At 54.6% G+C, this 13,965-nt stretch overlaps 1 protein-coding gene across 2 annotated transcripts in view; it reads right to left on the bottom strand.

The window, feature by feature from the left end:
• The window catches only part of ONECUT1 (one cut homeobox 1), a 32,848-nt gene extending 20,524 nt beyond the window's left edge, over positions 1-12,324 (bottom strand). Inside the window, exons 1-2 of one of the 2 annotated variants that reach the window (XM_070271091.1) lie at positions 10,781-12,322; positions 7,541-7,633 (exon numbers count right to left, since the gene is read on the bottom strand). In XM_070271091.1, the coding sequence (XP_070127192.1) occupies positions 7,541-7,633; positions 10,781-11,885 (1,198 nt within the window). In that variant the 5' untranslated portion in view covers positions 11,886-12,322. Of the gene's footprint in view, positions 1-7,540; positions 7,634-10,780 lie in introns of both variants that reach the window. The other variant, XM_023617163.2, reaches the window with a different exon arrangement.
• Between the last annotated feature and the right edge of the window lie 1,641 nt (positions 12,325-13,965).

The following is a 13,965-nucleotide window of genomic DNA, read 5'->3' as shown; positions in this document are numbered from 1 at the left end:
TCTCTTCCCTACTAGACTGTGGGTTCCAAGGGGACAAGTCTGCTGGACCTGCCATCCCCAGTACTGAATGAACCCCTCTCTCCATATCTAATGAAATTTCCTCTTTCACTTCTTATGCCTTGTCCGCAACTGGTTAGATATAATTCCTAAGAGGGCTGACATTCAGTACAGGGCTGGGAACTGAGTAAATGACAATACCAATGTCATGGGGTGTGTTTGGTCCAATTTGTTTGGGTTGGGGAACCAGACAAAAACAATCTTTTTCCTCCCCAATATTAAAATTAAATAATATTTACCTTTTACAAAACAATATACATATTTAAGATAGGAAGCATAGCAACAAAATGACCATCCGTGAAGGCAGCACCCAACAAAAGAATTAGAATATCAGCTGCTTTTTGATAAAATACAAGGGTTCTCCTCTTATCATCCTGTCTTCCCCTACAGAAGTAACCACTCTCCTGAATTTGTATTTATTATTCATTTGTTTCTTTAAAATAGTTTTTTACCACATACTTACGCATCTCTAAGCAGCAAGTTTAGCGTTGCTGGCTTTTGATCTCTGTAAAAAATGTGTGATCTTCTCTAGCTTTTTCTTTCTTTTAAATTCAACATTGTTGCTAAGATTCAGCCATGCTGTTGTGTATAGCTGTGGTTCATTCATTTCCATCGCAATATTCTATTGCTTTATATGAATATATCACAATTTATTTATGCACTCCTTTTTAGTGGACATTTGGGCTGTTTCTGGGTTTTTGCTCTTTTGAACAATGCAGTCTCGTACTTGTCTCCAGGAGTGTCTGTGAGTTTACCTAAGGTATATACCAAAGATTAGAATTGCTGGATAGGTGTAGGGTCAGGTTTATAAGACAATGCCAAATTATCTTTTGAAGCAACGGTGCCAATTTACATTCCCACCAGCTGTGTGCGAGTTCCTGATGATCCATATCCTTGCCAACAGCTTGTATTATTAAGACACAGGAATTGTAATCTCAAACGGCAGCATTTTTGTGCCAGAAGGTGGCACTCCTGACTGCATGGGCTGTTTCCTCCTGGCCATCTGACAGGAAAGCCTGGCCTGAGACTCTGCCCAAGAGATCGGCCCCCGGGCCTTACACCTTGTTCAATCCTGATTTCAGGACAGAGCACTAAACTGAGATCAGAGACTTTGCTGTGGATACACCGTCATCATAGAGGGCAATCAATCATAGAATGTGGGACCTGGAAGGAGCCTAAGGCCAAATCCTTCATTCTACATTTTAGGAGACTGAGGCCCAGAAAGGTTAAATGACTTGACAGGTTCTCAGAGCTAATTAGTGCAAAAACCTGTCTCCTGGGCTCTTGATTCTTAGTCCAGGGTTTTTGCTTTTCGTTTTTTTTTTTTTTTTACATTTGTCCCTTTGTTTTATTAATTTAAGATGGCATAAGATGATCTATTAAATTCATAGTGACTCTTTAAATATTCAAATAACTGCCAATTTATTTTTTAAAGGCAGTTGTTTGACTTAAGTGACTGATGAATTTGATAACTTTAGCTTCTTTGCTTATGAAATAAACACGGGTAATATTAAATTTCAATGGGATAAATAGGGGAAAGACGCAACCTCCACAATTATAGTTTTCAATATGCAAATTTAACAAATATTTTTTAAAAGACACTGATCTCCTGGGGAAAATAATTCCCAATTTTCTGACTGATCATCCCGTCCTTGGCTCATCCTCCCAGGCAGATGCTAGGCACTGCCTTAAGAAGCCATTTTTGTGAGGAAGGCAAACTTCAAATTCTAAGTTTAAATTCATCCTCCTCTTATGAACAGTCAGAAGCTGGGAGCTGTTTGTGGACATTATGGCAAAATAGGCTTAGTTACCTGATAGTTCATAATCTCAGATGGCTTTACATATGAATGTAGAAAAACACTGCAAAGAGACCAATTCGGAACTGAGGTACTTAGCGCTCTTCAGAGTGTGCATAACAATCAAAGGTGGCATGATCTTGTGTAGAGGACTCTGTCCCCATGCATCAAAGGCAGTAAAAGTGGAAGTGGGGAAGGAAGAAGGAACACTTAATAGGAAAGGTGTCTGTTTGAAGGGAAGTGGCTCCGAAGCCTGCAGTGGAAAATCTCTTTCTGGAGCTGTTTGTTTCAGGAATCTGTCCCCCTACCCACCCTGCCATGTGCCTTGGTCCTCTACCCCAAGAACGCATTTACCATTTAAAACTAGTTTTTGGTTTAACTCTGTCTGGAGGCTGGCAATAAAAGCTTTCTGTGAGCCATCCCTCTTTTAACATCAGGATGGAACCCAGGAGCTGGTTATTACTTTGGGGTGGGGGCGTGGAGAGAAAGAACACTAAGTAATTTTGCTGAGAATGCTGACCCAACGGTACTGAGGTACTCCTGGAGCAGGTTTTCCTCTTAGCAGCCATTTTAATCAGCACTTCCCCTATTTAATGAGCTTGTAGTGCCATTACATAATCACCCAGCTCACTGGATTAATGATGAAAAGAGGAACTGATTTTTCCAGTTGCATCATTTGAAGTAAATGTTAACTTTCTTTCTGAGTCCTTAGTTAACCGCATTAGTGTGACAAATATGTCTTTGTCTAGCATAAGTAATTAGAATTTAATCACTTTAACTGCATCTTAATTACCCCAAATGAATTGAAAGGACATTTAATAGCAAAGATTAAATTGCCTTAATGAACGATTTTTGTGACTCCATCAATACTAGAATCGCGTTAGCCACTCCTCTCACGCACTCCACCTGCAGTGAGCACGGGGGTCACTAGGTGGCGCGCTTCGCTCGTTTATTTATTTAATTTTCCCCATTGATCTGTTTTAGAAGACAACAGGAAAGAAAGCGAAAAGCACATAGTTTATTGTGTTCCTTTGATAACCTCTCTTTGGGAGTATGAGATCATCACCAGATGCGAAAACGAAAGCAGTGATTTCAGAAACTGTCGATTCTGAGTACCCTATGGCATATGCAAAGGAAGATGAGAAACACATGGATAACTGGAAACATGCGGTGTTTGACGGAAATTGTAAGTTGCCCTCTGGATGATTGCCAACATATACACAGAGTTTTAGTCAATTTATTATTTTTTAGTGCAGAGTCCTAAAATATGAGTAACAGGCAAGACAGGCACAGATGTGAAGCCAAGAAATGTAATTGCAGTGTGAGTGCAGATCAGAACACCAATGCCTGAAAGTGGGCAAGGTTCGGGCCTCTGGGCCTTCCTCCAGGCGTCCATCCCAGTGGACCAGTCCTACCCACAGAACACATCTAATGAGATGGGTCTTGCCCATCAACAATTGTTTAAGTGAACAAATGGATAGGGAGACTTCGGTTCCACGTCCAGCTCTGTTACTGCCTTATATTCCCTCTGGCCACTTCTTCAAAAGAGAGCAATAAAAAGTCTCTCTTATAAGTCTTGAGTAAAAAAGAAATAAGTTTCCACAAGTAACTCTCTGAGAGTCCCAGAGGGGAGATCTGCATTCTTTAATTTCAAGACTTTTATTATGCACAGACTTTCTAGATTGGGTGTTTATGACAGTGACTCAGACATTTCCACCTTCTGGGCCCACTGACCTGGCAGACCTGTACTAGTAACAGAGGCACAGGGGAGAGGATCAGAGGGTTCTGGGCTTTGAGCCGGGAAAGCTGAGTTCAAGGCATGAGTGATTTCCAGCTGTGTTACCACAGGCAAGTTATTTAACCTCACTGAACAGAGAAACAGGGAAAATAACGGCAACTAGCGTATAAACTAGTGGCTCCCAAACTTTGCTGCGCATTAAAATCACCTCAAAGCTCTTAAACATTCCAATGCCAGGTCATGCCCTATATAATTACAACAGAAGATCTGGGATTTTAGCCAGGAATCATTTAAAAAAAAAAAAAAGATCCCTAAATGATTCCAATGTGTAGCAAGATTTGGGAGCCACTGGAATCGATGGTAAGTATTAAATGAGAAAGTCTATGTGCCTAGCACGGTACCTGACCAATAGAATGTGCACGGCAGATACAAGCTCCTTCCTTCCCAATTGCCAGGACAAACGTGATGGGTTGTATTTCAGGGTCTGGTTCTGTTCAGCTGTTGTCTTATCAAACTGTCTCACTTAAAGGAGAAGAAAGTTTCTAGAAGCTAACTTTGTGATAACGTAGCATCTTTTGGGAGGAACACAGTGTAGATGACTTGATAGTTAGCGCCGGTGATAAAACATAAATTCGTGTGTTTGTGCCAAAATAATCAGATTGTCTTGTGGTTGGTCTTGTCGTCTAACCCAATCCTATCACTTCAGGAGGAAATTAAACGTCATTAGTGTTAACACACTTGTGTTAAAAGAAAAACCTGTGCAAATCTATGGAAAGAAAATAGGAATTTATGATTGTGCACTAAATTCATTCCTGTTGGAAATAAGTTTTTGCTTTTTACTGAGCTCTGTGAGGCTGACACTTTTTATGTGGAAATAAAGTGACTTTCTTCTCTCAAAGGTACTTCTTCATCTTATTTAAATAGAGACATAATGAAAATAGTGTTTAATGAACACTTGTTGAATGCTTTTATCCAGAATTATAAGAAATCTAACCTCTAACTACCATAACTTCAATAAGGCCCTCCTGTTGCTACTCTAGTTTGGGGACTATTCAGTTTTACCCAAAGTGGAAATTCTACTGTTTTAATGGGGACAGAAATGAAACTAGTCATTTCTCATCCAATCCATCAAAGGTCCTTGGTTGATTAAAAGTATTAAGTTGGTGTTTATTCCAATGCGTGGAGTTTACAAAGAGCACTGAACACTTACTTCAAGGGCAAGGTTTCTAATTATGGATTTTGAGGAGCAAGACAGCCAACGACCTTCTTTTTAGTTACCCACCTTCATCAGACTTGAGGATTTTCCTTCTTACAAGGAAATCAAGAATAAATTTTACCAGTACACTCTGTAAGAACTATTTCTTCTGAGAACTTTGGGTAGCAGCGTCTGTTTGATTAGCTGAATTGGCCATGAATGTGGAAATGATGACATCAAAACAGCTCGTGTAACAACCTCCTTAAAGACCTCGTAGATTAGAGATGACTATAGATTTTCCCCAGCACGGATCAAAGGGAGTGAATTGAACGTTTTCGCTTAATGATCCAACCCCGTCACACCCATTGGGACTCGAATTCCGATTTTATAAGCAGGTGTGCACGTGCAGTCAGATGCACGCAGAAAGCAGCCAAGGAGGGAGGAAAGATCAACCACCTGATCGACGAGGACAGGTTTGATCTTTTCGATTCCGTGACTGTGCCGGTGTATATGCCTGGCGGGGCCTCATGATTTCTCATAAACTTCAGAATATTAGCTGATAGTTTTCGTTTCCTTACTACAACTCTTCAAAGGCATCCTAGCCACCTTCCAGGGGTGAAGAGAAACTAGAGCAGGCGAAGTGCTGGCGGGGCCCTGTCCAGGGTCCTGACGCCGCACCAGGGCTCCAGGCCCGTCTGCAAACGCCCTTTCCCCCACCCCACACGAGAGGAGACAAAGACCTCCAAGCTCAAAGCCTCAGGGCAGCCTCCGAACTCCAGTCAGTTAGCTGAAAGGGGAAACAACCAAACAAAGGAACCGCTAATCCGCCCTCTCGTGCCAAATCCCCCAGCCCTAACCTCCTACTTCAGACATCCAGAGTCCCCTTTGCTACTCTGACTCTGCTTTTCTCAAATAAAAACATTCCAGCAAAAGCATAATTCAGATAGGAAATCTAAACATGCATCTTGCTTGGAGAGGTTGGAGCAGGGGTGTACTTTCTGAGGATGGCAATTTTGTCTCATCAGTGGGGTAATACCCAGGCATTGTTGCGGACCAAGATAGATCCCACTCGGTATCCTTTTTTTCCCTCCTTCACACCCTCTTCCTATCAAAATAGTTATCGTTTTGAAAACCACTAGGACAACGGTGTTCTGAACACAAAGCCGCAGCAAATATCCCTTTCCTCTCGCAGCGGGTTGACCCGCCGAGGTTTGCCCGGCGCGGGGCCCCGGCGTCCCATAGGGGGCGCGCGCAGCTATCGCCAGCCCGTCCGGCTACCGGGAGAAGGTGAGCCCAATGTGGGGCATCAGGGAGGGCAGGAGTCCAGCTCCCCGCGGCGCGCTGAGGGCTCGGGGCTTGAAGATAGAGAAAGACGCGCCCTGGGCTTTGAGTCGCTTGGCTGCTACTGCACAACAGTGTTATTGTTGGTATAGTCTTCCCAAGTGCCAGTTACAAAACATTGATGGCAGGGCTGGGTCTCTAGTGACTGCCACAGCCCTGGGCCGGGTGGGTCGCCCTGGCCGACCCCGATCGCCCTCTAGGCGCTTCCAAGTGGCTGGGGGCTGCACCGGCTGGCGAGACAGCCAGCTGCCCTCCGAGCAGGCCTCGGGGTTTATTTGTCTCAGGCGGTAGTCCTCCATGCGCTGACACCAGGGTTGCCACACAGCAACCGTCAGGCCTCCTCAAGACCCAGAAGCCAGTCTCCTCTACTCTGGTCAAACTATCGGCTCCAGTCTTCACCACACACACTCTTCTTTTTAACCCCATGCACTCCTTTCTCTCCTCACTGGGGTTTGTGCTCCCTAGTGGGGACTGCAAGAGGGAACTACTGTCCCACACCCTCGAGGGGTCTGACATGGCTGTGAGAAAGGCCCACGCAGAGCCTTCTTGTGATTGTTTCCAAGAGCGAGACGCTTTGGTTTCCTCCTGCTCGGCTGATGTGTGTGAGGGGTCCCCAGGCAACTCCTCTGGCGCAAGGCCACCATTCGGCTTGGGAGGGGGGACTCTGGGACTCCTGGGCCTCCGCCTGACAACTGGTCGGTCCCGCGGCCACACGAGGAGGAGGCCACCCCAGGCCTCCCGAGGAGAAGCTCCCCACGGCAGCCTCCCTTGCCGCTGGGCTGCGAGGCGGACGCGGTCGGCCGTGCCCCGCCGGCCCTTTGTTCACGCCGCTGCTGGCGGCTGGGAGCAGCTGCGCTGCGCGAGTCCCGCAGCGCCAAGACGCGGGGCGCGACGGAACCAGTCCGCTTGGCGCCTTCTCCTCCTACTCTCGGGTACAGGAAGCATTCCAGTTCCCGCATACCACAAGCCCAGTCCTGGCTTTTCCCCCGGCCAGGGTGTCTTCGAGGATTGGGCAAGTGGGGTTCCCAGGGCTCAGCACCGCACTCCTTCTGTTTGGCTCCCGTGGCCCAGGGAGGCGAGGGGACAGTTGAAATGTCACCACTGGGATAAATATTAACAAAAAGCAAATGGACTTGCGCGGGGGCCAGTTATCAATCAACCAGGCCACAAGGCCACTTATGGCAAACACGGCCCAGGTTGGTCCCGGCGAGACTTTCTCATGGCCACCTCTTGGCCGGACCGGCTCCCCCCCAACCCCGCCCCGGGCTCAGGCGGGGCAAATCCCGGACAGGGAGGGGCGCAGAGAGTGCAAAGACCCGGCCGCGCCCCCCTCCCCCCCCAGCTCTGTTTGGAGGTTTCCAACCTCCAGGTACCGCAGGGTCGGAGTGGCCCTGCACCCACCCCTGCCCGAACCTGGGGCCTGCGGGCCTCGCCTCCTGGGTCCGTGGTGCTGCACCGGCTGGTGGGTGCGCGTAACAGCCTCTTCCTGCGCAGGCAGCTCCCCTTCTGTGGACGAAGGAAGCCTTCTGAAATCTTTAATTGGAAACTAATCTGCTCACATCTTAATAGGCGCCCACGTCAGAGGCGGGGCACCCACCCACCGGCACAGCCCAGCCCGCCCACCCCACCTGGGACAAGACACGCGCGGGCCTGGTTGCGCTGCACTTTAATGGGGCAGCGGCAAGTATTACATTGAGGGAACATATATTGATTTTTTAAAGGTAGTTAATTTGGTGAGAATTTCCTCCTGTCTCCCGTCTTCCACCAGCCTACGTAATTTCGTAAGGAGAAATCGCCTGCCCAAACACGCCGCCACGTGCCGAGGGTCTGGACCCTCCACAGGCTGCGCCGAGCCTGTGGTACAGGGAGGGGCATGGAGAAGCCCCTCTCCTGCCACCGAGCCAAGGCACCGACCTCGGTAGGCCCGGCCTCCAATGGGGTAGGGACAAGGCTGAGCGGTCTCTGAGTGCAGCAGAGAGCAGAGCTGCGAGGGGCACCTCTGTGCACGGGAGCCTGCGGTGGGGAGGAGACGGCAGCGGCCCACAGCCGCGGCCAAGGTGCCCTGTATTCGTTTTAAGCCTCCTACAGTCAGGCAGAGCCAACTAGAGATCATTTGGAGGGTTCAGGAAACGGCCTCACTTTTTTTTTTTTTCCTAAATGAAAACGTTAACGGGACGGCTTGATGTTCTTCAGTGACTTAAAAATAGGTCGTGGCTTTCGCAGGGTAATGGGATTGCTCCCGGTTCGCTCTGCACGCGCCCTCCTCCCAGCGGTCCCCACCCCTTTAATTAAGTTAAAGAAAGGAAAATGAAAGAGAGGTGACGCTCCATCTGGGTCTTAGGACGCGGAGTCCGCTTGTGGTTTGGCGCCAAATGCATGTCCGGACAGAGTCTCCTATTTCCCCCCTTTTTTTTTGTTCCCCCAGGAAAAGGCCACGTGCCTAGGGCCGAGGGCTGCTGGGTGCCAGGTAGGCGCCCCTTCGAGAACCTCTTGGGTCCGGTGAGCCCTGGCCGGCACCCCGCTCGCGCCTCCCGTGTGCGGGTCGCAGTACTGGGACTGTCCCCTCATCTGCACTGCGGTGCCCACGCGGGGGGATCGGGGGAGGGGGCGCTCGGGCAGGGCAGGGCCCGAGGCCGGGTTTCTAGGGCTCAGGAGTCGTCTCTGAACAAAACCTGTCAGTCTGTCTTTCCAAGGGGTGACAGGAGGCAGCGGGGGAGGAAGGTCATTGAAGTCCCGAGCAAGCGCCTTCACGGGGCGGGGGTGTGGACCGAGCTTCCCTGGGGGCACCCCTCTCCATTTCCACTCCCTTCCTCTCTTCCCCCGCCCCTCGCCGGCCTCTGCCGGCACCGCCTGGGTAAAAGGTCCTGAAGCCGGGGCTCCGGGCCGGCGTGCGCGTGTGAAAAGGCTCTGACGACCTCGGGCGCCGGCGGAGGCGGAGCAGTCAGGCAGAGGAGCAGCCGTTTTGCCCACCCCTTCTGGAACTTCGGCTGCCCTGGGGTCTCGGTCAGCCCACGGGGGGGCGATATGGTGGCTGCACACAAGGCCAGAGGGTGGAATCGCGAAAGCCCCAGAGGGCACCTGGTCCATCTCTCCCTTCCCCCAGCCTTCCCCCACCCCCGCCTCGCCCGGCTTCCAGGCGCGGGCTGCAAGAGCCCGCACGAGGACTTCGCTGGGAGCGAACGAGCGCGGGGCCGGCGGAGGCTCAGTCAGCGCGGCGCTAGGGCGGCGAGGCCACGAGCGCCCAGACCCTGGGAGTGCTTTGGGTCGCATCGGGGCTCGAGTCGCAGGCTCGCGGGCACGGTGGCACCTGCCTCTCTCTAGCTTCTCATTGGCCCGCCCGAGGCGGGGGAGGGGGCTCTGGCCTCTCGCTTTGATTTTAGACTGTGAAACGGCTCAGTGCCCCCGGCTCTGAGCGGATTGACTGTCTCTCGTCCTCCAGGGACGAATTAATAGAGAACGATCAGTTAATTAACAAACCCTCATTCCGGCTTTTTACCTTTCTCTTCGCCAGGACTCAGGCTAGGGCGCAGGGCTGAGATTGAGGGGAGGGGGACATGGACCCAGGAGTCAATCAGCCCAGCCCGGGTCTCATCAAACCCAGTCCGCCCTCGGCTGCCCTTGGCTCTACCTCCCCTGTGTCCTCCGCCCTCAGGGTCGCCGAATCCGCTTCAAATCCCCGGTGCAATTCGGGCTGGGCTCAGCTGTCCCCTCGGCTACTCTGGCCATAGCCTTCCACGCACCTTGGCCTAGAGAGGCTGCAGGAGCTAGGCGTGGGGTCGGTGCAGCGCCGCCGGGACATGCCCGCTCAAATCGGAAACACCCGGCCAGGGAAACCTCTGCTCGCTGACTTGGGAGTCATCCACCCTCCCAACCTCCTGCATTTTTCAGACGAAGAATCGCGCAGAGGAATAAAACGGAATACGAAGTCCTAAGCGAGTCGGCAGCGAAGGCGGTCCCTGGGCTCGGCTGAAATCTCCCTCACCGAGACCTCGGCACCGTCTGCCTCCCTTTCCTTTCCACCGCCGGGTGCCGGCGCAGAGTGCGTGTTACGCCTTACACAGCGCCCGCGCCACACACCCACTGCCCCGCGGCTTCGGAACCTTTTGCCGGAACTCTCAGAGTGCGCTCTCCCATCCCCCCACCCCGCTCCAGTAGAGTGAACGCGGGAGGTGGTTACCGCAGCGATATCAGCCACACACTGGCGGGGAACTCCGGCACACTCCAGCCCAGCGCCCGGGTATATGCCAGGGGTACTGGCTCGCAGCACCTGCGCGCAGTTCCACGCACTCGTCGCTTCCCTATCCCCAAACCCAGAGTGCCCAACCAGAGAAGCGACGCACAGACCGTGTCCAGCCAGAAGCGGGGATTTCTCTCCGCCTCGGGCCGTGCGACCTTCCAGCGCCGTCTCTGAGCACAAACGCGCCCCTGCAGTCGCGAAGGTCGCGCCGCTGAGCTCCCGGAGCCTTCCACAGCCCATCGTCCTGGAGAAGGCGATCTGCTCCCGGGAGCCGGGTGCTGGCTCTCCCAGGCCCAGAGATCTCCCCCACCCCTCAGGGAAAGGGGGACAGAATGAAGCGTTCCCAGTCCTCCTTCCCTCCCTCCTGCTTCCCCATCCCTTATCTCTCCGCGCGCCCAGCTCCTTGGCCCGCTCACCTGCTAAGCGGAGCGCAGACATGCGCTGGAACTCTGGCTCCTGCAGCCACTTCCACATCCTCCGGAAGGTCTCTCGGCCGGACTTGAGTTTGCTCCAGGGTTTGGGGTTGCGCAGGAGGTCCGAGAGGGTCCCTTGGGAGCGGCAGAGCACCCTCTGCGCGAAGATGGCCTGTGGGATGCTGTAGCGCTTGAGCTCGGTGGTGATACGCTGCGCCACCTCTTTGGTATTGATCTCTTCCATCTGCCCTGAATTACTTCCATTGCTAACCTGCGCACCGGTCACCGAAGGGTTGGGTTCCCGGGCCGTGCCCAGGAGCTGCCCGTGGCCCTGGGCGTTCAGGTGGGCGTGGGGGTGGTGCGGAGGAAGGCCGTTGATGGGCACCATGCCGGCCGAGGTGGGCGTGAGGTGCTGCTCCCCGTGACGGCCGAGCATGGCCGGGTGGTGGGCTTCGAAGCCGTTGGGGGTGAGCATCTTGTCGGTGGGCATGGCGGCGCCCGGGTGGGCATAGTGAGGGAGCCCTTGCTGGGAGTTGTGGATGCCGCCCAGACCGGAGCCGGAGAGGGGCGAGAGGCTCTGGCCCATGCCGGCCACGTCCTTGTGATAGGGGGTATAGAGGTTATTCATGGAGGCCAGCCCGCGCTCGTCCCGCATGAGCGTGAAGCTACCGCTCACGTTGCCCGCCAGGCGCTGGTGGTGGTGCGGGTGATGGTGGTGATGGTGGTGGTGGTGATGGTGGGGGAACTTGTCCGAGACGGTGGAGATGGGCGGCAGCGGCTGCAGAGGGGTTAAGGTGGTGTAGGTGGTGGGCATGCTCATACCTGGGGGAGTCTCGCAGGCCATGGTCATGGTAGGGTGCAGGGGGCCAGCCAGGCTGTGCTCGGGGGCCCGGTGGTGGTGGTGGTAATCGCTGCCGCCGCCGCCGCCGTCCAGCAGGGACGCCATGCCCATGGAGCGCGGGTGCGCGGGGGGCAGGTGGCTGCCGCGGTGCGCCACGGAGCTTCGCGCGTGGGGACTGCCGCCCAGCAGGTCGGCAGGGGCTGGAACCGGCTCATGGCTCACCCCGTGCAGCTCGCCGATCGCCTCCATGGTCAGCTGTGCGTTCATCGTGATCCGGGCGAGCGGGCGGCGGACACAACATCGATGAGGCCGGGCAGAGGCGGCGAAGGGCGCACGGAGTCCGGTGTTCACAGCGGCTGCTGGCGACTGTTGCCTTCCTTCCTTCCTTCCTCTCACTGTGGGGCTCTGTCTCCCTCTCTGTGTGTCTCGCCTTCCCTCTTGCCCCCACCTTCCCCTCTGCGTCCTCCGCTTTTTTTTTTTTTTAAATATTAATTTCCAAAAAGGATCCGCGCCGTTGGGCGAGCGCGGTGCCCCCGGCCCTCCCGCCCCCGGCCCCCTCTCGCCCCTCTCCTTCTTAGAATTGTGAGGTCCCCGGCTCCCCTGACGCAGCCCGCGCGCCTTCCGCGGCTGCTGCCTGCCCGCGCCGCTGGCCAGCTCGAGCCATGGCTGGGTTACTGTTGCAGACTCCGGCCGCGGTTCCGCCGCCGCCGCTGCCGCCGCGGCCCGCCCTCACGCCCGCCAGGCGCAGCGCGCAGGCGCGCGACTGGCCCCGCCCCCTCGGCCCCCGCGCGCGCGGCCCGTGACTTCCCTGTACAAATGAAGGAGGGGGGCCCGCGCCTTACTGGCGGCGCCCGGTGGCGGGGAAGCGGCGCGCACCTGGGGACGCCCGGCCTAGAGTGCAACCTAGGGCCGCCGCCGCAACCCCGAGAGACTTGCGCCCCTCTCGGCTCCCTGGCCCGCGTGGGCTCTCATCCCAGCCTCGGGCCGCCGTTGCCAGGCTCGCATCCCGGGTGGCGCGCTGTGCCTGGAGAGCCGTCGCCTCTCTCTCCAGTTGCTGCCTCCCGGCGCAGGTTGCCCGAGGAGCTGAGGACTGTGTCATCACTGCTTCCGCCCTAGCCCACTAAGCTTGATTTCCCGGAGGGCTTCTGGGAGTCCGCGCTCTCCGCTTCCCTAGGTGCTTGTCCTTTTGCGGGGGAGGGGACCACATATTTTAAAAGCCTTGGTCAGCTTGGTGGCAGTTGACCTAGCAACCTCTATCTTCCCTGATAATCCTCTGCCCACCTTTCCTCTTCCATGCGCTGGGGAGAGGCGCGCTCAGTGCCAAGAGTCCGGGCCCGGGCCATACCTCGCTGTCCCCCGCCGCCTGGGTCCCTCTCCGGCTCAGTTGATAATTAAGGCGGCGTGCCGGCTTCGCCAACGGCTTGGCTTGTGTGTGTGTGTGTGTGGTGGGGGGAGCGCCCTGGTGGGTTCCCATGTTAACTTCTGGGTGCTAGTGGGGCCGCTGAGGTTCGGGCGGTTCCTGCGGTTGCTCCACGGCCCTCCTGGTAAAGCACCCTGAGGCCGCTGCTTTGGTGAAGGACTGACGCCGGCAGGGGGGACAGGGCGCGCCAGTCTCCGCTTGGCCCGTAGGGATGCCCTCTTCCCGGCGTCCCCGAGAGAAGCCTCCAGATTTGAAAATCAATTCAGCTTCGGGCATAATTGTCCTCTTCTCACAATCGCGCTCCAATCCGGAATCGAACCCGGTCCTTGGGCCTGGTGGGGACGCGTGGGGAGGCCCCCAGTGTGGGACGTACACCAGACCACCACATGCCGCGGCTTTCTTTCATTTACAAAAGAAAGGGGGAAAAAATCCGTAACAAAAGGCAGAGCCGTGTCCGCTTAGGTGCTTTCATCCCTCAGAGAAAGGACAGATGTGCCCATTGTCCAGCCCTTGGCAGTTACGACCGGGTCAGCGCCGAGCCTCAGCCCCAGGCAAGTGGTGGTCACAATGGGGGACTGCCTCTCAGAGCCTGGGTATCTGGGCCCGGATATGGAACAGTGTGTGTGGCCTGGCCTGGGCCAAACTCAGACTGTATGTTCCTTTGCTGGGGCACCCGGTTGGAGCCCACCAGCAGTGTCCCTACTGGAAATGTTCCCAGACCCTGGGAGAGGCCAGGGCTGGGGTGGTGGTAGTAGTGGTGGCTGGGTCCCCTAGGCAAAATCTTGGGCCAGCCACCCTTGGAGGACACTTCTCACCAGCTAAGGCATGAGCAGGCCCATCTCTTTGCCCTGGTCCCTGCCACCACCAAAGCAACATCATGATCTAGGCAGGTCAAGGCCAGTGGGTACAGTCAACCTGACTTCCTTG

The sequence above is a fragment of the Equus caballus genome, chromosome 1 (genome assembly GCF_041296265.1).
Source record: "Equus caballus isolate H_3958 breed thoroughbred chromosome 1, TB-T2T, whole genome shotgun sequence".
Classification (NCBI taxonomy): domain Eukaryota; kingdom Metazoa; phylum Chordata; class Mammalia; order Perissodactyla; family Equidae; genus Equus; species Equus caballus.
This window is presented reverse-complemented; position numbering and strand designations above follow the sequence as displayed.